The sequence below is a fragment of the Mollisia scopiformis genome (genome assembly GCF_001500285.1).
Source record: "Mollisia scopiformis unplaced genomic scaffold LY89scaffold_2, whole genome shotgun sequence".
NCBI lineage: Eukaryota > Fungi > Ascomycota > Leotiomycetes > Helotiales > Mollisiaceae > Mollisia > Mollisia scopiformis.
The window spans coordinates 1353570-1375625 of NW_017263582.1; the positions used below are offsets into that span (position 1 = coordinate 1353570).

General features: G+C 48.0%; 10 protein-coding genes across 10 annotated transcripts; 5 read left to right on the top strand and 5 right to left on the bottom strand.

Annotated features, from left to right (window-relative positions):
- The first annotated feature begins 2585 nt into the window (after window positions 1–2585).
- LY89DRAFT_182220 (uncharacterized protein) lies at window positions 2586–4334 on the top strand. The gene is made up of 2 exons (XM_018205619.1): window positions 2586–4174; window positions 4225–4334. The coding sequence occupies exon 1, from the start codon at window positions 2723–2725 to the stop codon at window positions 3947–3949; it is 1227 nt and encodes a 408-aa protein (XP_018077781.1). The 5' UTR covers window positions 2586–2722; the 3' UTR covers window positions 3950–4174; window positions 4225–4334.
- Window positions 4335–4504: 170 nt separating this feature from the next.
- On the top strand, window positions 4505–5789 carry LY89DRAFT_777177 (uncharacterized protein). Its single transcript, XM_018222118.1, has 4 exons — window positions 4505–4602; window positions 4658–4730; window positions 4779–5376; window positions 5427–5789. Exons 1-4 carry the CDS (start codon window positions 4545–4547, stop codon window positions 5658–5660), a joined length of 963 nt encoding a protein of 320 aa, XP_018077782.1. The 5' UTR covers window positions 4505–4544; the 3' UTR covers window positions 5661–5789.
- A 400-nt stretch (window positions 5790–6189) lies between these two features.
- On the bottom strand, window positions 6190–6580 carry LY89DRAFT_728175 (uncharacterized protein; the record flags this gene model as incomplete). Its single annotated transcript, XM_018219241.1, has 3 exons — window positions 6190–6277; window positions 6333–6454; window positions 6506–6580. 3 exons carry the CDS (start codon window positions 6578–6580, stop codon window positions 6190–6192), a joined length of 285 nt encoding a protein of 94 aa, XP_018077783.1.
- Window positions 6581–7989: 1409 nt separating this feature from the next.
- On the bottom strand, window positions 7990–8794 carry LY89DRAFT_182388 (uncharacterized protein). The gene is made up of 2 exons (XM_018205620.1): window positions 8223–8794; window positions 7990–8178 (listed from the first exon to the last, which is right to left on the bottom strand). The coding sequence occupies exons 1-2, from the start codon at window positions 8564–8566 to the stop codon at window positions 8124–8126; spliced, it is 399 nt and encodes a 132-aa protein (XP_018077784.1). The 5' UTR covers window positions 8567–8794; the 3' UTR covers window positions 7990–8123.
- Window positions 8795–9082: 288 nt separating this feature from the next.
- LY89DRAFT_574250 (ribosomal protein S30) lies at window positions 9083–9513 on the bottom strand (the record flags this gene model as incomplete). Its single annotated transcript, XM_018208732.1, has 3 exons — window positions 9083–9106; window positions 9161–9265; window positions 9454–9513. The coding sequence occupies 3 exons, from the start codon at window positions 9511–9513 to the stop codon at window positions 9083–9085; spliced, it is 189 nt and encodes a 62-aa protein (XP_018077785.1).
- A 343-nt stretch (window positions 9514–9856) lies between these two features.
- LY89DRAFT_635727 (uncharacterized protein) lies at window positions 9857–11256 on the top strand. The gene has a single exon (XM_018211456.1). It carries the CDS (start codon window positions 10111–10113, stop codon window positions 10951–10953), a length of 843 nt encoding a protein of 280 aa, XP_018077786.1. The 5' UTR covers window positions 9857–10110; the 3' UTR covers window positions 10954–11256.
- Window positions 11257–11787: 531 nt separating this feature from the next.
- Window positions 11788–13290, bottom strand: LY89DRAFT_550042 (uncharacterized protein; the record flags this gene model as incomplete). Its single annotated transcript, XM_018208292.1, has 6 exons — window positions 11788–12302; window positions 12353–12615; window positions 12674–12854; window positions 12902–13000; window positions 13051–13113; window positions 13164–13290. Coding segments are annotated over 6 exons (1248 nt in total), but the record flags the coding sequence as incomplete, so codon positions are not given.
- A 1424-nt stretch (window positions 13291–14714) lies between these two features.
- On the bottom strand, window positions 14715–16651 carry LY89DRAFT_680188 (uncharacterized protein). Its single transcript, XM_018214027.1, has 3 exons — window positions 16581–16651; window positions 16454–16526; window positions 14715–15843 (listed from the first exon to the last, which is right to left on the bottom strand). Exons 1-3 carry the CDS (start codon window positions 16626–16628, stop codon window positions 14939–14941), a joined length of 1026 nt encoding a protein of 341 aa, XP_018077788.1. The 5' UTR covers window positions 16629–16651; the 3' UTR covers window positions 14715–14938.
- Window positions 16652–16842: 191 nt separating this feature from the next.
- On the top strand, window positions 16843–17926 carry LY89DRAFT_777183 (uncharacterized protein). The gene is made up of 3 exons (XM_018222119.1): window positions 16843–16876; window positions 16927–17274; window positions 17330–17926. The coding sequence occupies exons 1-3, from the start codon at window positions 16874–16876 to the stop codon at window positions 17432–17434; spliced, it is 456 nt and encodes a 151-aa protein (XP_018077789.1). The 5' UTR covers window positions 16843–16873; the 3' UTR covers window positions 17435–17926.
- Window positions 17927–18423: 497 nt separating this feature from the next.
- Window positions 18424–21976, top strand: LY89DRAFT_635734 (uncharacterized protein; the record flags this gene model as incomplete). The annotated part of the gene is made up of 4 exons (XM_018211457.1): window positions 18424–19067; window positions 19175–20996; window positions 21045–21506; window positions 21567–21976. The coding sequence occupies exons 1-4, from the start codon at window positions 18873–18875 to the stop codon at window positions 21974–21976; spliced, it is 2889 nt and encodes a 962-aa protein (XP_018077790.1). The 5' UTR covers window positions 18424–18872.
- Window positions 21977–22056: the final 80 nt, after the last annotated feature.

Here is a 22056-nt window from a genome sequence, read left to right on the forward strand (position 1 = left end):
CGTATTGTAGAATAACCTTGCCTGATATTGGAGGTCCATGTGTTTCGCCTGCGCAAGCTGGATCCAAAAAAGCGTGGGGGAAATTCGCAATGTGGAAATAATTGGGAAGGCTCCGAGTCTCGAGCGAGATATCCTGGTAACTGACCTTGTTCGCATGCATATGAGAGCCCTGTAGCTGCGGGTGAGATTCATCATCCACTGGCGAGGTCAACAAGGATATGACTAGTTGATGTGACACGTCTGAAGAGACAACCACTCAGGAGTGTGCAATGGCGTGGGGGGTAGACCGAGCAAAGCAATTTAGAATGTCGAATTCAGATAGCATCCATCCCGCAAAGTTGCATTGTACAAGAAGGGCTAACTCTGCATGCTGCTTTTCCCACCGGAGGCGAACTCCTCTCCTCTTGTGACAGGACACAGCAGGAGACAGTGAGTTGATGTCGGCGATGCCATCCAGAACAGCACTGGCCTGAGGATCGACCTGCAAAGATGAGCCTGTTTTGGAGGACCTCTGTAGAGAAAAGCGGTGACATGAGCAGCAGCGACGGCGACGGTAGTTGACAACGGGAGATGAAGGTGTGGTGTGTGGTGCAAGCTGTTGTATGAAAGAACGTATTTCGTATGCAGTTCGAGGACAGTCGAGTCGAGTGAGTTGTCAAATCGGGAGAAGAAGCAACAGCACCGCTCACCAGCCAGATGGGGTTCACTCCATATTCTCGTCCAGAATCCATCGTCCAATAGGTAGGGTCCAGGATCATGTGATGCCAGCATTGAGATGCGTCGAGATGCTGCGGTGAGGCCAACATCTCGGATTTCGAGAAGTGTAACAGCATGAGGGGCACGCGACAACTTTATACCTGAGAGAGATTGCGTCTTATCAGGCCGGAAGGGTTTGTTTTGACGGACGGTGAACGACGATGCGATGATACCATCCTAAAGCATCATCACGCACAATCTAATCAGGGAGGCTCGCTCAGCCCTTGGCCGGACAAGGTGTTCTGTCACTTCTGTGCCCTCACTTGCTCCTCGTTATCGAATTGTCGTCGAATTGCTGACTCGCGAGTCCCACGATTGCGGTTGACTTGATTGCTCTCCGACCGCTCATTCGACTTCTCCAGGCCAAATCCTGGGTCGCGATGAGGAAGAAAAGATAAGTGAAGTGCACCTGACGCCGTGGGCTGGCCTGTGAGGAGGAAGATGCAAACGACGGCAGTCGCAATGCACGACGGGACCCTGGATCTTGAACTCCCAGATGGCTGAAACAGGAAAGTCGATGCTATCCGGGAAATACGCACCCCGTCACTTGCGCAATTCTCCCACAGATCTGGATGCTTTTGTGTATCGATATCGGTAAGTACAACATTGGACTGTACCTATCTCTTCTCCAGATCTTCGGTATCTTCTCCTAAATGGCTGCTAGTGCGGTGCAGGACGTGACAGTACCGCCGTCCTACCACGTAACAACATCAAGGATTTGGATGATACGGAGGTGTCGCCGACGGCAGACTAAGCTCGCAGATAGCGCTGCTCGACGGACCTGCTCTTTGAGACTTGGGGTGCACATCTGTGCTATCTATATCAGCTCAATTACGGTGAACGAAGTCCGTATCTGACGGGATGATAGCTGGTTCGAATCAATGCACGTGGCAGACTTGATACGGGAAAGCATGTGGTGATCAGAACTTTTCCATCCCTTATCTGTGGCTTGAGCGACCTTGAAAATTTCTTTAAGTACACCGCATTTCCCCAGATCTTTTGTGGCTTTTGTTCTTTTCTTTCATCCGTCTTCCAAATCCCGAGTTCAAATGGTTGTTGTCTGAGTGGATCCAAAACAATGGAGTTATGGAACCTCACCTCTATGGAGATCGGGACTTGACGTCGTCCTTCAGCACGTGATGCAGATATTATTACTTGGGCTGGATTCTTCTTCAACCTCCTGTTCATCTTCGGTATGGGCGAGACGAGTCGAGAATGTTGTTGTTGCTGTTGTGGTCAAGATGCCGGATGCACCGAAGGGATTATCGTCAACACGAAATATCGTCAAACTGCCTCGAGCATCACCAACATCACCAAACTACCAATGGCACTAATACAAGTATCATCATGAGAGACATGATATTTGAATACCCAATGGACTTTCGACAGACATCTCTGTCGTTGATTTAGAGAAGAGGATTGCATTTAGCTTCCGTAGGTAACTACCCCTTTCTACCGAACACCAAGGCAAAGGGACCACCTACGATTATGGACCACCATTCAATTCTATCGACGTCAGAGACAATCTTGACATGGACCGACATGCATGAGAGATTCATCCTATAGTCTTCATAGCTGGAGTATTCCGCTCTTGCGAATCTCTTGGTTGCCAACAGACAATTCAATATATAATGGCTTGCTCTTATCCGCATGGCTATGGAGTCCCTCGGCCAGAATTTCGGAATCTTCATATCGGAAATCTATTTTCTGTCTTGTTTACTACTTTGAAGATGCAAATGCGAGTGCAATAAGGGCAGCACGCTACAAAGCAAAGATGAAGCACATCCTTTGTTCCCAACCGTTGCAGTCAGACACATTTCCTTTGTCATCTCGAATCCTCTTCTGCTTGCGGAAAATATGATATAATCAAAGATGGCTTTTTGAATCATAAATCATGTTATTTGAGATCTCTGGCTTGAGACTTCCTCACTGTCTATCCTCAGCATAGCCATTGATCGTTATCAATATGGTTCGTAAAGACGGCTCCGTGAGCATGTCGATGAACATGTCGACACCTGTACTCATAGAACCTACTACTTCGAGTGAAGCCACGGTCAAAACTTCTACAGTGATTTCAGCCTCAATACCAACATCAACGAGCACCATGGAAATATCGACACAAACCTTCCTATCGACTTCATCAACTACACCAATTGGCACCACGATCCCACCTGTGAGTACCAGCACCATTCACCTCACCACAACCACCTTCCCATCAACCACCAGCCCAAAAAGCACCCTCTTACTTCCCACGCCCAGCATCCTCACCACTCCAGCAACACCATCTCCATCACCACCAGCAAATATAACAATCGTCCACCCCCCACCAACAAACCACTCAGCAGCCATACTCGGAATCAGCATCGGCTCCTCAGTCGCCGTTCTCCTCCTCGCTAGCATCCTCGGAATATGGTACGCTCACATTTGCTCAAGAACCAAAGCTCGACGAGAAGAAGAACACGAAATCGCCACCAATTCCCAAGGAACATTCGTCGGAGGATACAACCTCGCTCAGCTAAAAGCACAGGAACAGGCAGGAGAACCAGAACCGAAGCCCGTAGGCGTGAGAAGGAGTAACACACGAGAAGATGGACGGAGAAACGGTGTTGTGCTCAAAGTCGTGAATCCAGAGCCGGCACCAGCTTCCGTACCAGAAGAAATCGAGCCGTATCATCAGACCGTGGAAGGCGGAGAACGATCAAGAGCTCGGTTCGAAGCTTTCAAGAAGTCTCGAGGTATACCGACACATGCTATAGATGCCGCTACTTTATACCACCACTCCGAATTCCTGCAATCTGCGACCCAACCTCAACCTCAGCCAGAGCCAGGACCGGAAACGAACGTCGAGATCTTAGCTCCAGGGGTGAGGAGAGCGAGAAGTAAAATCGATCAGTGGAAGACTGGTGCTGTGGGTCCGGTTGTTTCGATTCCTGAAGTGAAGATAACGGCTGCTACGCCTGTTTTGGAAAATGCTGAGTTTAGGAGAGGGTTGGGAAGGGTGCGTGGGAGTGGAAGTGGGAGGGGAAGAGGGAGAGGGAGAGAGCCGCCCCCGGTGGTGAAAGGTCCAGCGACGTTTGAAGATATGGGGTTGAAGCAGTATAGGAAGGGGTTGGGGATTGATTTGACGCCGAGGAGTAGTGTTGCTGATATGAGACCTTCGATTGAGGTCAAGAGTGGGGAGGAGCAGAAGTGAGTTGATACGGGGTTGTTTTCGATGTTCTTGTTTTCAACCGTGAGCAGTTTGGGGGTTTATCATGAAATTCCATGGAAGATGCATCGATATTGAGAATGTTTGCAACTTGCTACATTCGCATACATATGTACCTATCTACTGCTCTCATCTTATCCATCGTTTGTACCATCTGAAGATGTATATGTCCTTGTGTTCCAAGGCGGCTTCTCAATCTATTCGCGATGTGTAAGTCGGCATCTTTTTGGGAAGGACCTTCCCTAACTTACAATTTCCAGATACAGAAGGCACGTCTCCAGCTAGACTTCTCTGCCTTCATATTCATAATCGTCTCTGCTCTGTCTTTTCTTGTCAACATATTTTCAACAACCATCATGACTTGAACGAGTCGCCATTGGATCATCTGCACTCGTTTCTTCTCATAGTTGAATTACACGTATACTTACTGCACTGCATCCGCCTTTCAGAATTGCCTGTTTGAGAGGAGTCTGCTGGTTAGCATTAATTCTAGGCAGAAGGCAGTTCTGGATACGCATACTTGCTACTCAGGCTCACAACATGGCACATCCAAAACGACCGCGAGCACCAGAATGGTTGTATGATGGAGAAGAAAAGTGGACCGTTTCTCCAAAGCCAGAGCGCTTGCCATTGGGAAGGTAATCGAGCGTTCGCAGGCTTGCTTAAGAATTTCTCTGATTGATCATCAAGCAGAGCCAATTCAGATGAATTTAAACCCCGCAGTCCAAGTTCGTGAGCGCGGACCTGGATACCAACATGAGGCTAGGTATGACACTTCGCTCCCAAGTTGTTCGTGTGTTTAATGTTTCTCCAGAATCAGACAACGAAACAATCTGGCGCCGGGTGGGAGTACAGTTCATGACTACAAGTCTTCTCGAGATCACTCCAGACACAATCCACGCCGCTTCGAAAGAGATCCCTCCTCACGACCAAGAGATGAAGTCTCACATCCACTTCCTCCTCCTCCCAAAAGACCTCGGGCAGATAAATTTCACCCCGGTGGTCGATCAGGCCTTCCTGCTTCCTTATTTTCTGCTCCGACTGGGCATTTCCATGGCCAACGCGATCCCAGAGGAGGACAAAAGAATCGGGAGCCAACCCCACCGCGTCGTCAACCTTCATCCAATGGTCCAAGCGAGTGTGAAGAGATAGAGCAAGCTCGAAAACCAGCACAACCGCCGAATAAACGACCCTCCCCGGACCAGCAAAATGATGTTGACCAGGAGCAGAAGCATACCGACGTGCGGGTTCAAGCAGAAGCCAGCCATCATAATGTGAGAAGCACTGGTGTATCACCTTCAAAAGATGCAATTAGGCAATTAGTCCAGCTCAAGCCTGCTTTGGAAGTATGCATAAAGATTATAGAGCATGCCCTTGAAGGGATCAAAAGTTTGCAGCAATCATCCGAATGGGTAAGCCAATGCTTCAATCTATTTCCACGTGCTGAAATTGTGCCTCACAGGGGTTAAGTGAGCAGCCTAACACATCGCATCAGACAGCTAATGAAGTTCTTGGCCCTGTGCATAAAACTTTAGAACCAGACGATCCCGGGTTTCGTAGTACTGGTGTAAGCAGTGATGATGGACTGTTATCACCACAAGTATCAATCAAGACACCCGCCCCGACACCAGGTTTGTACGAGGTGTTCTATGATTCAATCATCAATGAATTGAGCAGGAACGATAACAAGCAATAGGCAATACTTCTGCTGTCTTGCATACGTAGATGCGGTGGCTGTGAGGAGTGTTGCTGTGTAGAAAATGGACTACTTTAGCATCCTTGAATGAAAGGCATCCCTCCTGAGACCTCGGTGAGCAATAAAGAGAAAGCATACCATAGACTATAAAGAGGATTCCACATTGTGACAACCAAACAGCTTGCCATACCATGTGTCTGTTCCTGAGCACTGCTCCATCCTTTCGCTATGCACACTCTATGGCAAAGATCCCGAGCAGGGAGTCAAGTTTGAAGGTAGTATGGAGTTCGGCATTCCAGCATAGCTCACTGCATCAGCATGCATAGTCTCAAGACGAAAGAACATCTTCCGGACTCCTTGACCCGCGAACACCCAGCCGTCCTCGCGTACGAGAAGCAGCCCCATCATATCTTCAACCCAAGGTCTCCCTTAACTTCCAGAACCTAGGTCTGCTGCTGGCACGCTCTAATCCTCCTCGGCGTAATAAATTTCATCCACCTCGAATGTAACCTTGGTATTCAAGGAACCCTCACGTCTCACTCCCACCACTCCCTCTCTGCTGCCCCTGACTACCGGCAATCGTCTCCTCTCCAAGCACTTTACTCGCAGCCATAAACCTAATAAATCCTCCATTAGCCTCTCGCATGCCCCCCAGTTGCAGAAAGAACCTACAGTCCGCCGTGAAAAGCGCCCAGGCCGCGGATACTCTCTGCTTGTACGCTAGTCATTCGGAGTAAGTTCTCGAGATCGGCCAGGTTGGCGGATAGTTGGGCGAGTTGCGCATGGAGGTGTGACTGTGGGGGAGTTAGCTAGAGGAAGATGCAAGGAGGGAAGGAGAGGAGTACCAGTTGACGGGGTTTGATGCTGCTGGGGGCTGTGGAGAGGCGGGGCGCGTTGGTGGTTGGGATTCGGGTCGTCATTGTGATTGATGATTGATTGTTAGAGGAGTTGGTGGATGGGTGGGTTTGGTGCGAAAGGTGGTGTTGTTGAGTGTTGTCTTGGTGTGGAAATCGGAGAGCGCGTTGTGAAAGTAAACAGGGCACAGTGCACGGGCCACTTAATGAAGGGTCTTATTGCATTTTTGACCCCTCTTCTTTTTGCAATGTTCACATGTTGAAGACTTTAGCGAGCTGAATACCTGAATCCTATGAAGTTTCCCTTTAAAATGTTCTCTAAGGCCATGTCTTGGAGAATGTATAGTTATTCTCATCCCTTTCTGTAGCCCTCAATCAGACATTCTCCTCAGATTAAAAACTTTGCTCGGCGGGAACATTCTCCTTTCATCTCGTCTTTCCATTTCGTTTTCATTTCCATAGCTGTTAGTTGACAGCAGCAAGACTCTTGATAGCAACAGCGAACGTCTATTCCCGCTGTATAAATCCGTATAAAATCTTCGACGAATTGTGCTTCCCTAAAATTGGGAGTCCAGGTTCGTCCACATTTAGCCAAAGGAAAACGACACTCATCATCAAAGACCAAGTCTTTTGGTTGATTTCTCTCGAGCTTTCAAAATTGTGAAAGGGAGACAGGGTTCGTTTATATCGACGACGATTATTGTGGGCGCCTGGGTTATAGGGCATTACGTTAGACTGCTCTTAACATAGGATTCACGGCGTCTATTACGATTCACCGTCTCTGATAGTACAAAACAAGAATTCACGCACGCGGGATTGTACAAGGCAGACGGGTGAACCTTTATGAAGAGAAGAAGGCTATTATGAGATTTTCGTAGAGAAGCACCAGGACCAAAGTATCATCCTCCTTGATCAAACCTCTACATAGAAACCTCCCAGGACTCGTTCTCGGGCCTCTTGAGTCGTAGTCGTTTCCAGAGACAACTCATGAATTTCTTCGTCTAGAGATCTCGCTTTGACTCAAATCTCGACTTTTCTCGCGGACTTCAACCGCCATCGTGGCGCATGTCAAAATCCACCATCAATTCTCTGTCCTCCGAGCTCGTTGAAATGCCTCGACCACCCCGCCCTCAAAACAGTTGCAGTTGCCTCAGAATGCCGGCTCCAATTCCCGATTGAGTACAGAGCGTTTCGTTTCTCCTCGCCTCGAGACTCTCTCCAAGGTGCCCAAGAGCTTCTCTCAGATATCCTGGACATTGCAAGAACGCCTTCCAAACTTTGCTCTCCTCGCCTCAGGAGACATGAAGGTCCACCCAAGAGAAGAAATTGGCGAACCACCATTCTCTTCAAGTCAACGACATCCTCCTCTTCTCGGTAGCATTTGGATCCTCCTGAAGCATCCTCATCAATATACCCCTCCTCAAATGCCTCGCCCTGGGATTCCAAATGAGACGCACGATCCGTTTCTGCAGTGAGCGCTTCCGCTCCAACTCTGGCCTATTGGAGGCTTTGCCAATGGTAGCAAAATCAATGACATGGACATCGGGATGTGTTCCCGTGTGACTTTCGGTCGAAACTCTTGGTTTTTCTTCTGCCATCGCCGCGGTTGCTAGCGATTGATGTATAGGTTGTGACGAATGAAGAAGATATCGTGGGAGAAAAAGCTGGGATTTTGTGAGGACATTGACGGAAGGACTTTCAGAGATACCTTTCAAGAAGAGACAGTTTGGGGAAAGGGCAAGTATATATCCTCGCACTCGGACTCGGAAATGAAGTCCACCCTAAGGGATCTTGGGCAGGCCCACTTCGTATCCCACTTTTTGGACGGCGTAAACTTCGGGTAAGTGGCGATGACGCTGGTGTGCAGTTTTTGTATGGATTGTGGATTTTAATGCATGAAAATGTATGAAGGGTCTTTGGGCGGTAAGGAGGCTGATGCTTTTCGTGATCCACTGTATGGATTGTAAGAATGGGTTGGAGGTAGAGATGGTTCGATGGGGCACGGACGTGGGAAACCCGAGAGATGGGGAGATTGAGAAAATTCAGAATCATTGTTGGTCTGTAGGAAGAGTCTGAGGAATAGTCTTCCTTCTGGCCCGAGAATGTTGAGTACGTAAGATATGGGAAATCAATAGGAGAGGGAAGGCAATGCTGATACTCTACGATCCATCCTTGAAGATGGACCACATGCCTTGATCCTCAGATTATAAACTTAGTCCCTTGGACGCAGTAATTGTATGCCACTTCGTTCTCTCCAGAATAGAAATAATCACTCTCAACTTCTGCTCACTCAAATATACGTCCCAATGCACAACATCTAGGAGGAGATCAATATTCCATTGACCATACGCACAAAGGCAAGAAGCATTCGTAACTCAAATGTCAGATGTACAGACGCCAATGATGCATCCCTTCCTCCCAAATCGACGGTCCCATCCTGAAGCTTCCGGAGTCTTAGTTTTAGTTCCCTTCTGCTCTCGAGACATCGCTCGCCTCTGATCAGGGTCCATCTCCAATCGTGAAAAGCAACGCCCCGAAACCTCCCATCATATCGCGTGCATGGGTAACCTATGTGGTTGGGTTGGGGTTCATCTGGAGAAGGCGTTAGCATGGAGTTTAAATTGGTATAAGTGTAGATCTGCATACCTTTCGCTTGCCTCCAGTAAGAGTAACGTTCACAAATCGGCGGGTGTATGTGATTCTCTTCTTGGCACGACCCTTGGGCGTCTTCTTCTTCTCTTGTGGCTCAACCTGTATTATTTCATCAGCACTCATTCCGTGCGCGAGAATCCCAAACATATGCTTCCATCTTCCATCTCCACGTCTTAACGGTGTCTTTGCGCCTCGAAGGAGCTGCAAAGCCATCATTTGCCTCCCAACATCCATTCCACATCCTTGCCCCGCACCCCATCCTACAAGAACTATCAAAATCATCGTACCTTTGGTGTTTGAGATTTGACCTTTCCGGCACGAGCGAGGGATCCGTGGACCTTTCCCATGATTGCGGTTTATCGGTTTGTGATTCGAGATGACTTCCGATACTGCAGGTGGCAAAAGCTCGCGTTAGCTGGTGATTCTCCCTTCTCGTGAAAGCGGTTTGAAGGCCGATGACAGATTCGACGCAAGTTTGATGATGATGGCGTTGAAATAGACTCACAGGTTGGCTTTGGGTGAATTGTCGATAGAGTCGAGTCTCGTCGTCGATTAGAGGATTGAGATTTACTGAAAGTGCGGCTTCGCTTAAGCGCGCTAACGTCTTTAGGGCTCAAGTTCTGTCTCACGTGATAATCTTTGGCCAACAAATTAGAGACATCTTTCAGCTGAGATTGGCAGAGACACAAACACAGGGAGTCATCGAATTGCTATCACTTGGCTCGAAAGGAGCCATGGCTGTTCTGTGTGGAAAGTAGTCATGTGCGATAAGAAATACGCCATCCTCTTATCTAATGCCGAGCTCTCACGAGGCATTGTTTGATCTACGGACTCCGTAAGTCCTCGTTCCACTTTCAAGCCTGTCTTCAAGAAGCATCAACAAATTCTAGCTCTTGTCCATATTATTTCCTTTACTCAAGCCATAAAGCTTTGGTTATCGCAAGATGCGTTTCTCATTCTTAACCACTCTCCTCCCACTTGCCACAGCTTCAAGTCTCCCCACCACCAAAGCAGACCAACAACCACAACACATCTTTTCGAACCCCTCTTCCTTGCACGAGTCCACCTACCGCATACCAACCTCCTACGAATCCGCCGTCCTCGCCCGCAGAATCCTAGCTCTTACTCCTCTGGGCACACTCTCAACCGTCTTCCCATCCTCCTCTTCCTCGAACCCCCACGAATCCGAGAACCGCCCCTCAGGTCTCGGCGGCCTGCCCATAGGTCTCACAGACTACATCTCCGACTGCGAAGGGACGGGAGATCCCACCATCCTCGCCATAAACATAGCAACATCTTTCAAGAACGCTGCTGCGGGCTCAAACATCTCGGTCTCGCTACAATGGGTTCCTCCTTACCCGCCCAAGTCGAGAATAGGCTCGTTTACTCTTCCTTCGTTATTTTCGTGGTTTGAGAAAGCAGATGAGGATAAGAAAGGAGCTCTGCCGTTTTCTGCAGCGAATTTACCTAGGTTTAGCTTGCTGGGATATTTGGAGAAGATTGATGAAGGGGTTATTCATAATTTGGAACTTGCGAAGTGTTTTGTGTCTACGCATAAGGATGCCAAGTTCTGGTTGCCCGGGAATCCGATTCATACTAGTGAGTGGGTGAGGCTTGTTGTGCAAGATGTTTATTGGATTGGTGGGTTTGGAGATAGGGCGTATATTGGGTGGATTCCAGTGGAGGAATGGAGAAACGTTACTACGAAGGAGTGGGAGAGTGTTAGGCTGCCAGGAGAAAAGAAGGGGTGGAAGGAATGGTCTGCCGACGCCCAGTGGGAGCTGTAAATTTCAGATAGTTGGGGAAAGTGTGCAAATGCCTGGGAAGTGAAAATACCTATATACGATCACACTTTGCATACATAGTTGATTCGATGAATTATGCTATTTATTTCTCTGGTCAGAGTGGTATTTTACAAGACAGCAATTCCCTTTTCGGGAATCGGAGGAAGCAAGTAAGGCTAAAGAGGTATTTGGTCCATAAAATAGGCAATGCAAGCTCCTTCACCTCAGCATCTCCAATCCCTCCCCGCCAATTGCGGGGAAGATGAAGCTTATGCAACACCCAATTTTGTACAAAAGCCTGAATGCTAAGAATGCCATGCAAAATCAACGCCTGTCTAATGCTCCCAACGCCATGGATGATTCATAAAGCTCCAACTAAGACCGTCTTACTCTCTTCGAAGACGATGTAGGTGCTGGCCTGCTTCTAGATGACTTGCCTTGCTTCAGGCTGGCCTTAGTCTTGCCCTTGGAAGATTTCTTGGTAATTCCTTTGGGCTTTGAGCCTTTCGATTGGACCTTAGTTTTGCCTTTCGCCTTGGACACTACCTTCTTTGCCGGAGGCTTTGGACGACGCGGCATCAGACCCTCAAAACGAATACCATCTGACTCCGAAGACGAGTCATCAGAGCTCGAGATAGAGGTAAGATCTGAGGAATCTCCATCCAACAAATCTCGAGCAGACGAAGAAGATGAGATGACCGCTCCAGAGCGCTTCAGGCGTAAAGGTGCATTTTCAATAGAAGGCCGTACATCATCAGTGTCAAAGTCTATCGAAGAGTCGTTGTCACCGTGTTGCCGAGGGTCCCTTACGATGCCTCGTCGCTTGTCCATTTCTGTTGTAATGAAGTTCCATGAGCTTGCCCAACACTGGGCATTGACTCGAAGGTCCTTGTGGTGAGTACGAAGATATTTTCGCATCGTCTTCACATCCTCGAGCAATTCCTCGTCACTTCGGTGATCCATGTGCATATGTACCAGGATAGCAGTAACAATAAGCTCCAATGGACTGAAAGTGCGAACCCAGTTGACATTGGCAGTTCGTAAATACTCCGGTGCAGGGTCAAACACTGAGTTTGATTTCACTTTCCAACGGGTGGTGGTAACTCGGGTTGATGACATTTTGACAAGACCTTCGTACCTGTCAAATATTGCCTTCAGCTTTTGCTTCAAGTCCGGGTCAATGGGAATCTTGTCTTCTAGTAATCGACCAAGAGCTTGTGGACTGGCTTGTAAGGTAGGAGCTGCTGTGTTTGTATTCGGGATTCTCTTCTTCCTACCTGCCAGGACCTCTATGGTCATGGTGAAAATGGTAAGAACCAGACGGAATCCGGACGCGCGATTCTGCTTCGACACTTGCTCTCATGTCAGCTAGTACAAGATATAGAAGGACAAGAGTACTGACAGTTGACGACCAAAGCATAGTCCTCCTCAAATTGCTTTGTGAGCATTGCCCATTCGGTGGACAGAGCTCGCATCTTTTCTGCTGGCGTAAGTGCAATGCCACGCTGAACAAGTTGGAACATAGTCTCTTCTGTATCAAGATCCAATTCCTCATACTCATAACAGCAGAAGAATTGTTTCTTGAAGAATTCCTTCACGGCATTCGGCAAGATGTTTCGATTGCTGACTTGTATACGGCCATCGATTATTTGGTGACAATAATACCTATGGGACTTGTTTAGATTCTTGCAAGTTAGACCAAAAGGTCTATGCTCTAACGTACCATTTTCTTTGTGGCTGACTATTGTCGAAGAATCCGATTTGACCCTTGATAAACTTCCATATGGAAGTCAAACGCTGCTTTCCATCAACACAAATACGGGTGTATCTGGCTTCGTCCCTGCCTTCAACCTTCACCATTGTTTTCTTGACATTGAAAATAATAGGCGGAATGAAGTAGCCCACTACAAGATGTCAGAAAGTAGGATACATAACAATTAATGTAGCTTACTTAAAATCGAGGTTATCAGTAAAGCGGCTCTGACTTCATCCCAGACAACATCTCTTTGGTATTCAGGGTCAAGAATGATGGACTTCGCTTCGATACATTCTAGGTCAAGAGATTTAGCATAAACCAAATTTGTCGGGTGAGACACTTACGATACAGGTCATACAAGGATCGCTTCACAATGAAAGGCTCTGGAATTTGCCGGATCTTGAAGCCTGTAGACTGTAAATGCTGAAAGCAAACAGAGAATCGGCCTGCGACTAACCTTCGCAAACGAAATGACGGACTCCGTTGACATGAGCGATGCCCTCGTATGTCAAGTCAACATACTCTTCCCCGTCGACATCCTCAAACATGTCATCGCTAGCTTCTGGTAAACTAAGATCAATCGTGACTGTCTGTGGCTCTTGTGGTTCGGGCTTCACTCGTGGTCGACGACCTAACGAGTGTGCCGAAACGAATTGTGGTGCATCCGGGTCCTCTTTGATATAAGGTTCATCTTTTGGTTCTGGCTCTTCGGTCTTTCCATCCTCTGATTTAGGTTCTTCTGACTTTCGTGCTTCAGATTTCTGTTCTTCGGCATTTCGCTCTTCAGAACCTGCCTCTTTGGGGATGGGATCATCCGGCTTGGTTGCCGGTTCGGCGCTGGCTGTGTCCATGGTTGACTTCGAGATGAGTTTCCGGAATTTTATTCGCCTGCAAAGTTGATTAGTACTGTTTGGATTCTTAGCCGGTATAGAAATGAGAGAGGATAAGTTGGAAAAAATCGGCCAGGGGGCAGCGTGAATATAATGTGATCCGATACCAATCTCACAGTCGGAAGTGGGAGATTGGGAAGTAAAAGAAAGAATATGCAGGCAATCTCTCGGTACAGCCCACAAAGTGTATGAACAAAGCTTTAGGAATGTGTGACTCAACCAAGCCCCAAGCAGAACCGACACAAACAGTGCACAAGTCGGTGATGGGCTTCCTCTTCAGTGAACCAATAGCAGAAACAAGGGCCCATGAGATAGGGGCAATCGCCAAACAAGTTGTGCGGTGGGCAACAAGACGATTTGCAGGCCCTGAATGCTCATTTATGGAAGGGACATTGTGAAACCTAGAGACAACCATGTTCGGCTCACCAAGAGACAAGAGGTAACATGCAGGTGCAAGACCAGGAGGCTGAAGATCACGTTGTCCTCTTGTGCCCAAAGTACACTTGCAAAAGTCCCATATAGCCAGGTCTTGAGGCTAGAATACCTCAAATGTCTGCCTTGACCACCGAGCAGGTGCTAAATCTCTCTCCTTCCATTTTCCAAAAGCAAGCACAAACTGCACACAAAGAATTGCGACGCGTTGACAAATCAAGAAAACGTGTGACTGACCTCTTTTGAATGCGGTTTTTCTCAGGCTCGCCGTGGCTTGCGCAACAATATTCGCGGTATTCTATGATCCAGAGAAAACATGTGGTGTGCTTTTTGACAGTGTCTTGATATTGTAGAAGTTGTGGTGTTTAAGGGAGGGGTGCGAGATTTCGACCTGTGGCGCTAGTATTCGGCCGCTAGTGGTGGGGTTATTTCGGGTAGCTGCATTTTCTTTGTGAATTGCTTGCTGAGACGTTCAGTTCGAGGTCATGTTTTTAGAGGTTGATAAGTGATACATCTAAAGAAGTCCTGCGTCTGTTGTCTTTCTTAAGTTATGTAGGTATTTAGGTACGTAGCAGAATCTTTTTAGATCACGTGATCAAACCATAGTTCATCAACCGCTGGAGTATAGGGAGGTACTTGTGAATGCTTCACCACATGCTTGGAAGATGCTCGGTACTTAAATTACGGTTTTGATGAAAGTATCTTATCTATGAAAGGTCCTCTACTATTTTATTGGCCTGTTTGATGCTGAGAAGTACCGAGTTTAGTGTGGTCATAGAGAGGGTCTTCACTTTAAGACCTGAATTATTTGGCACTTGGAGAGGTGATGGATGCCCGAGTAGCATGCATTGTACTAACCTTCAGTGAGATCCTTGAATGTCGAAACTCCTGAACGCCATACCAGTCCTTTCTATTGGGTATCATCAACAGCACTGTAATCCGCCATTCCTTCCTTCAACACCTTAGCCAGAACAGTGGCAGCTCTTCCAGCTTCGCCACCTTCTTTCTTAGCAATCTCGACGCCAGTATTTACTGCAGCCAGAAAATTCTTCTCGAAAACTCTCTGCCTATCTTCCCTGTCAATATACATCTCTCCCTCCTCGTCCCTCGAGCTACCGAACAAGTTGAGATGTGCGAAAGCATTCGAGCTGGTAGGAATCATGAAGTTCTGAGAGTTTGCCATTGGCCAGCTCGTTCTGACTGCCTTCACAGAGAAATCATCCTGAACCTCCACCAGTCCTGCTTTCAGGAATTGGGCCAGAACAAGGAGTTGCTTCGGAAAAGACTTTCCAGACTTTCCAAATGATGCTTTGCTTGCTGCTGTCCATTTCGAGGTTGTGTTGCTGACAGCCCACCCCATCATGCTCATGAAGCTCTTTAAGGTCTTTACCCAACCACCAGGACAAGCAACAACATCGTCATCGGCTACCTCGAGGAGCCATTCAAGAACAGCTAGCGCATCTGACCGAATCTCTGCTGCTAAATGCGTCATGCCAGCTCGGATGTAGAGGAGTGCTGACTCTGCTCGATCGGCAACATCTGCATCGGGTAGAAGGCGAAGGAATTTGAGGAGCTGTGTGCGTACTGAGGCCGAGCCGTCGAGAATCAATGGGAGGAGTTTCGGCAGAATAATGGCTGTTGGTAGTGGCATGGGTGTGTTGACTGGCTTGGAAGCCAGTTGCGTGGTGAGGTAGGAGAGTGCATCTCGTCGTTGGGTGTCTGATTTGGACGAAGAAGCCAAGGAGAGGTAGTGACTGAACTGGGAAGAGGACGAAGGTGCGTTAGTCGTGAGTGATTGTTGGTTCACAGTGATTGCTGCGAGATGTTAGCTGTGCTCCAAAAGTAGTGGCGATCAATTCTCGGATAACACAAAGATAAATCGTATACTGAGAGTAGAGAACTTGACAAGCTTGTTATTGTTAAAAGGAAAGGGCTAGATGGAAAAACTACTGTGAAAACTATTCGAAAGAAACTTTCAACCACATTTGACCTTATTATTCAGGAACGATACATTGAACATAAATGGACAGTGTACGACGCTGTTAGCAACCCTCTGATTAGAAAACAAGTCAGTGAGACCTGGGCTGTGTTTAAAGGGTCGTGTGTGATACATCCAGACCTACTTATCAGATGCGGCAGAGTCTCAAAAGGTCAGGTTTGCAGCAGTGAGGACTATTGTCCGTCATATGTAACAAGAAGAAATAACCGGAATTATAGAATAGCAAGAGACAATGTTATAGTACATCGGAATACACAAGACTTCAAGATTCATGAAGACAGTGTCCAAATCGATTCAGGTACATCTCAGACCCAAATCATGGGTGCAGAAATTTAAAATGCCAGCGCAAATAGATATATTTATCGTTGACCGAAATTGAGCGCAATTGAAAGTTTGAAAACATGACAAAATGAAAGAAATTCTTACATTTGGATTTGAAGCTGGTGTCAGTAAAGTTGTCCGGCTTGGCCTTGGTCTTCCCAACCTTCAACTTCGTTTTCTGACGATATATTAGCGTCAATCGCATTAGTGCGATTTGGATCAACAAACTCACCTGGAAGTCCTTCTTCTTCTCTTTTTTCTTACGTGCGCTGGAACCCATCTTGGCAACCAACACTTATCACTCCGCAAACACCAAGAAGAAAGCAAAATGGACCGGGTAGTCGTTGTAAGTAAAATTTCTGAGCTACGGCGGCGGAAAAATATGTGGCCGATTGGTTCGTTACCAGTCTAGGCTAACCAGATTACGTTAGATCCCTCTACCGCCTATGCTCTTGCCCGATCTCCGTCGCGCTGTGCTCCAGCTTGAACAAATTGTTGTCTATCTCGCTCTGAACGGCATGAACAATGGTAAGCAGATCGTGCCTTTGATCTATATGGACATTCTCTTACTCGAACAGGGGAGCTCACCATCAGACATCGTGTCGGACACTCTTCAGCGACTATCAGCCAAAGCTGGCGTACTTGCGACTTTGGCGATAGATCGGAAATCATCGTCTCTACTCTCATACAAGGGGACCCTGAATCTTCTCTTTTCATCAACGTCAACATTGAATGTGTCCGCTGCGGCGGCCCGCACAACTGGAACATCTGCCTCAGTCACCGCGACCTCCCCCCCACCGACCGCCGCCGCGGCAGATTCTGGAACTGGTTCCGTCACGGACGAAGAGAAAATCAATGATTTCGTGCAGATGATTTGGAGATACGTCAATGGCACAGAACAAATGATTCAGGGTATGGATGAAGAGGTACGGATTCAGTGACCGACAATTTTCGAAGAACAAGTACTGATACAAAGAACAGGACGATCTCAAGCTCCTACGACTTCGAACGAAGAAACACGAACTCGTCATTGTCCCAGATTCCAAATTCATCTTTGTTGTGGTTCATGATGTCAAGTCTTCATAGCTATTCGATCTGATTTTACATGGCTGGCGTTGACGGACTCTCGAGGATACGATACCCATGCATGGCTCTGGCGATGATACCCATGAGATATGATACGATACAAAATGGGCGTTTGCACTTTCTACTTCTTTCATTGCACCAAAATGGGGTTCTTTTCTACAACTGGTTGTTTCTACGTGACATAGAGAGGTTTCTACACGCGTTGTACACATTGGCGCATATTTCCCGGCACCTTGCACTTCTCTTCCGTCTTCTGATCAGTAAAAGGAGTCTAGCATTCTGCATGGAAAACTTTCTTCTGACTCTGTTCATTTCGGCACACTCGTCTTCTGCACGTCATTCAATACTCTACTGCACGAGAAAGGGACACGGGTTGAATGGTGGAACGAGTAATGCAGCATCCTCTAGTTTTCACATGCACAAAAGAGAGCTTCGTTCTGGTGGCTGAACTAATTTCTGCGTGTTGAGATTTGGAATGAAAGCTTTCCCCACACACACTTCGAATTCTCTATTTTGTGACTTGCTGATAGTCGGTCTGTTTCAAGCTTACCTCTGCAACTAATCATAGAGCAGATGCGCAATTGAATTTCGGCTGGTAAGGCATTAAATCTATGGATGTTGAATCTTACGAACAGCCAATAGTAGACCATGCGAACAGTCTTCCAGCGGCGAGGCTGAGAAAGACGGACATACTTTCAAACATTGCTGCAGAAGCTGGGCCAAATCAGAGTCTCACGCCCAGGTACAGCGAGAAAGGAAGATCCAGGTTGCAGGGATCGAGCTCCTGGTCGTTCAGCAATTAGAAGACCGTTATCCGGGCCGACGGACTATCCTCTAATTATCTAGCTGCGCTTCTAATTGCGTCCTCTAACCTTCCTCCTGCCATTGACTGATCCACTCTCTTCATGAAACAAGGTCGTGGGAAGCAAAATCGCAGCATATTGCGGCTTGATGAGGATAAGAGAGATCTATAGATCAACCAGGATCAAGTTATCCCAGCCGATAAGCTCCCCGCCAAGCCCTGTTGTCCAACGTCGTCACGTCGCATCAGTAATCCATGTGTGCATCAGCTGGATTTCCCTTCCCCATTCTCAATACCTGCTTTCTGCCTCCATGGATCCAGGGTTATCGACTGGCTACAGCTCCCAGCAGCTTACACTGACAGCCAGGCCAGGACACGCAGGACACGCAGGACATGCATCGGATCCAGCCCGCCCACCACTGCACGGCTTTATTCCTGAGTCGTTAAAAAGTCAAGTCCAGTCCAGTCCATACATCCACAGAGCTTGCCGCATGTAGACCCCCAAGCTTGGTTCAGGTTCATCTCTTAGTATTCATCATTGCTTCTTCTGCTTTCCTTTTTGTCCATGTCCAATTACATCCATCCTAATGATCTTGAGGACTTTTCCTCCTCGTCGTTTGGCCTTTTCTCTGCAAGATGCCGCCTTTCTCCTTCCTCAAGAGCTCCAGAAGAGAGAGCCAGCAGATAGACCGAAATGACAGCGACGTCAATCTCACTCGCGATGCTCCGGAGAAGGTGCAACGGAGGCAATCCAAGCGCGAGTACTTTCGCAGCCTCCTCAGGATATCGTCGGAATCTAGAACGAATCGTCGAAGGAGCGGTCAATTGCCGGTATGAGGCTGAACATTTGCAACCATCCTTCGGGACGAGATCAATCTTTCCAAGATTTCGACCCGATCTTCGTCCTCCATTGCTTGCTATAACTGACGGTTCTCAAGAATTCCAATAGTCTCCAATCCCCTTCGAAGACACCCGAGCAACCTACCTCCCCAATGAACAAGCCATTGCCACCCCCACCTCCCCCAGGGAGCGAGACAGAACCACCGCCCGTCAAAGCTCCCGTGAAGATGGAAAGAATTATGTCTCCCATCGCCTTGAACGATTTGCACAAGCTATTCTCAGGAGCTCCGCAATTCTTTGCACGATCGGAGGGGCATCATACCGGCGCACCACACCCGTCAGTGGTTTTTCCATGGAACACAGACCTAGAGATAAGGGATTTGTCGGACCATATCCAAATATCGGATGAAGCTTGGGGTTGCGTTACGGCATGGCCACACATCACCGTCCAAGTGAGCAGGAACGCGGAAGCTACCAAGGAGCACCATGAAAAATGCAGAGCACATTTCCTTCCAAGGTGTCGAGAACGGCCAAACATGCTTAGCATGCAAGGAATCGAACGAGGGACAATGGGATACGCGGCTGCTTTGGAGTTGGGAGTTGCTGATGCACTAGAGATACCAAACGAACATCCAGACGGCGGCCCCGAGGTTATTTCCGAGCATCGAAGAAAGTTCCTTAATGGCAAAGATGGACTCAGGCCTATTACCGACTCGACACTAATCGATCGACTATTGGCTGTCAGTGAAGTCAATCATGAGGATCCTTTGAAGCATCAACGATCGACTGTCCAGCTTTATACAGAACTCTTCACCCAAATTCTGTTCCCTCCTTCTCGAGTGACAGATTCTGATGACCCTTACAGTCTTCAAGTACAAATCGAGGCCTTAATTGAAGTCCTTGCTGCTCCTTTAGTCTGGGTAGACTTCACGTTGGTCGAATGGAGAATTCGTCTTGGTCAGATACTGTGGGGTACATCAGCGGATCCAGGAGGAGACGATGAAATAGCTATCAACAACGAAGTCATACACGAACCGGGAACTCAGAAGTACTGGTTGTTACTACAGATATTACTATCTTGTGAATTATTAGTTCGACTCGACGCAATATCTGTGAACATTGATCATGGCTTAGAACTTGCGAAACTCAGTGAGATGCAGAGATTCGACAAGAGTGCCACGACCAGTGTAAGATGGTCATTACTACTTGCAAGAGCCTGGCTTGAGAATATCCGTCTCGAAAAGCCAGATTCAGAAGCTGTTCCAGAGGCCAAACCGGCTGGTTGGTTAGCAACTTTGACAGGTACAGCGCATTCTGAAGTTACTACTAGGGATGGACTAGCAGGTCTTCGCTTTCATGGCAGACATCAGGCTCGTCAATTGTCCGGTCTTCTCCACTTTGCGAACAAAATGGCATGGCCAGGTCTTGACGATCTTACCGCGAAAGTATCTTCAAATGGAATCAAGATCGCCGATAGCGTACATGGCACCCCAATCGGAACACCTTTGTCCATGTCAACAAATCGATCCTCGTCTTACTTTTCAAGCAGGAGACTAGGGGTCCGACGAGGGTTATCCATGCACAAGAACATCTCTGCCATCATTCATCCTGCTGGTTGGCTTTCAAATTCGTACATCAGTGGCCTGATATTACCAGGAGAAGGACTGAGCCATTTTCTGATTTCAACTTTATTAGAGCATGATACCAGTGCTGTCTCCCGACTTGGTGAGGAAGCGAATCTGTATGGAGGCTTCATCTATTCAGAGAAAAGCTTCTGGAGTACAGCTTGCATTGTTGGGAGAGTTTTGGCTGCCAGAAAAGGTGCTACAGAGAGCATGGGTTGGGTGTCTACAGATGTCGTTCCTCGAAACGTCAGTGAAGGTTGGGTGGACATCGATATTGATACAGAGCTTCATGATGGTATGTACTGTACGACTCTGGGACTTCGATAGGTATTGACACCAGCAGATCCGGACAAGAAAGGAACCAAACCTCGACTCTGGCAGAAGACAGCCATTGAGCGAGACGGCAACGTAATAGGAGGAGCAGATATATCTTCTGTTCTACCAGGCGATTTTGTCTTACCCTCAGATGAATCGATACAACAGCCTCTTATCGTCACACTCGAGTCTCTAGACCTTTTCGCCATGGTAGACTCGGTCCACGACACACCAACCGAAGAACAACTGCCAACGCCATTCTCAGAGGCAAGTGACATGCCAGCCATCCGCACCTACTCAGCAGCAATGCGCTTCATGGTCTCCACCACCGACGAAGAAAAGAAAGAAGTCAACATCTCCCTAACCCACGATGTCCACTTCGTCACAGCCTACCCCTGCGTCTCATCCCCGCACACGTCGATCCTCAAATCCCCCACCAGTCCATCCTTCCAAGCCGCCGAACAACCCACCCCGGACGCACTACCAAAAGGTAGATCCTTCTCCTTAATATATAACCACCGTCACAAAACTAACACTTCCTCCCCACCAGGCCACCCCCTCCACAAAGCCTTCACATACACCAAAATCCCGCTCTCCGCCCTTCTCTCCACCTCCCCCACAACCCCCTTCTCATCCCTCCTTTCCTCCCCACCAACAACCCCCTCCTCCACCTCCGTCTTCCACTCCTCAACCCACACAACCTCGTCCTCCATCCCGAAAGTCCTGGTAATAGATTGCACCGACTCGACCATGGACTTATCCTCCTTCCCGCAACGACCAATGCCGAGCCCGCACGCGAAACGAAAGGCATTCGGAAGCGATTTAGAGATGTTGGCGAGAGCGGTTTGTGCGGAGAGGGGGTGGAATGCGTTGGTGTTGAGGAGGGGGAGGGGGTGTTTGGCTTGTGCGGTTAGGGAGGCGGGGGCGTTGGGGTGGAGGGTTGTTGTTTGTGTTGCTTGATGATGGGCTCGATTGGGATGGGAGAAGGGGATGGGTGGAGAGGGAGAGTAATGGGGGTTTGATGATGAGAGGGGTTGGTT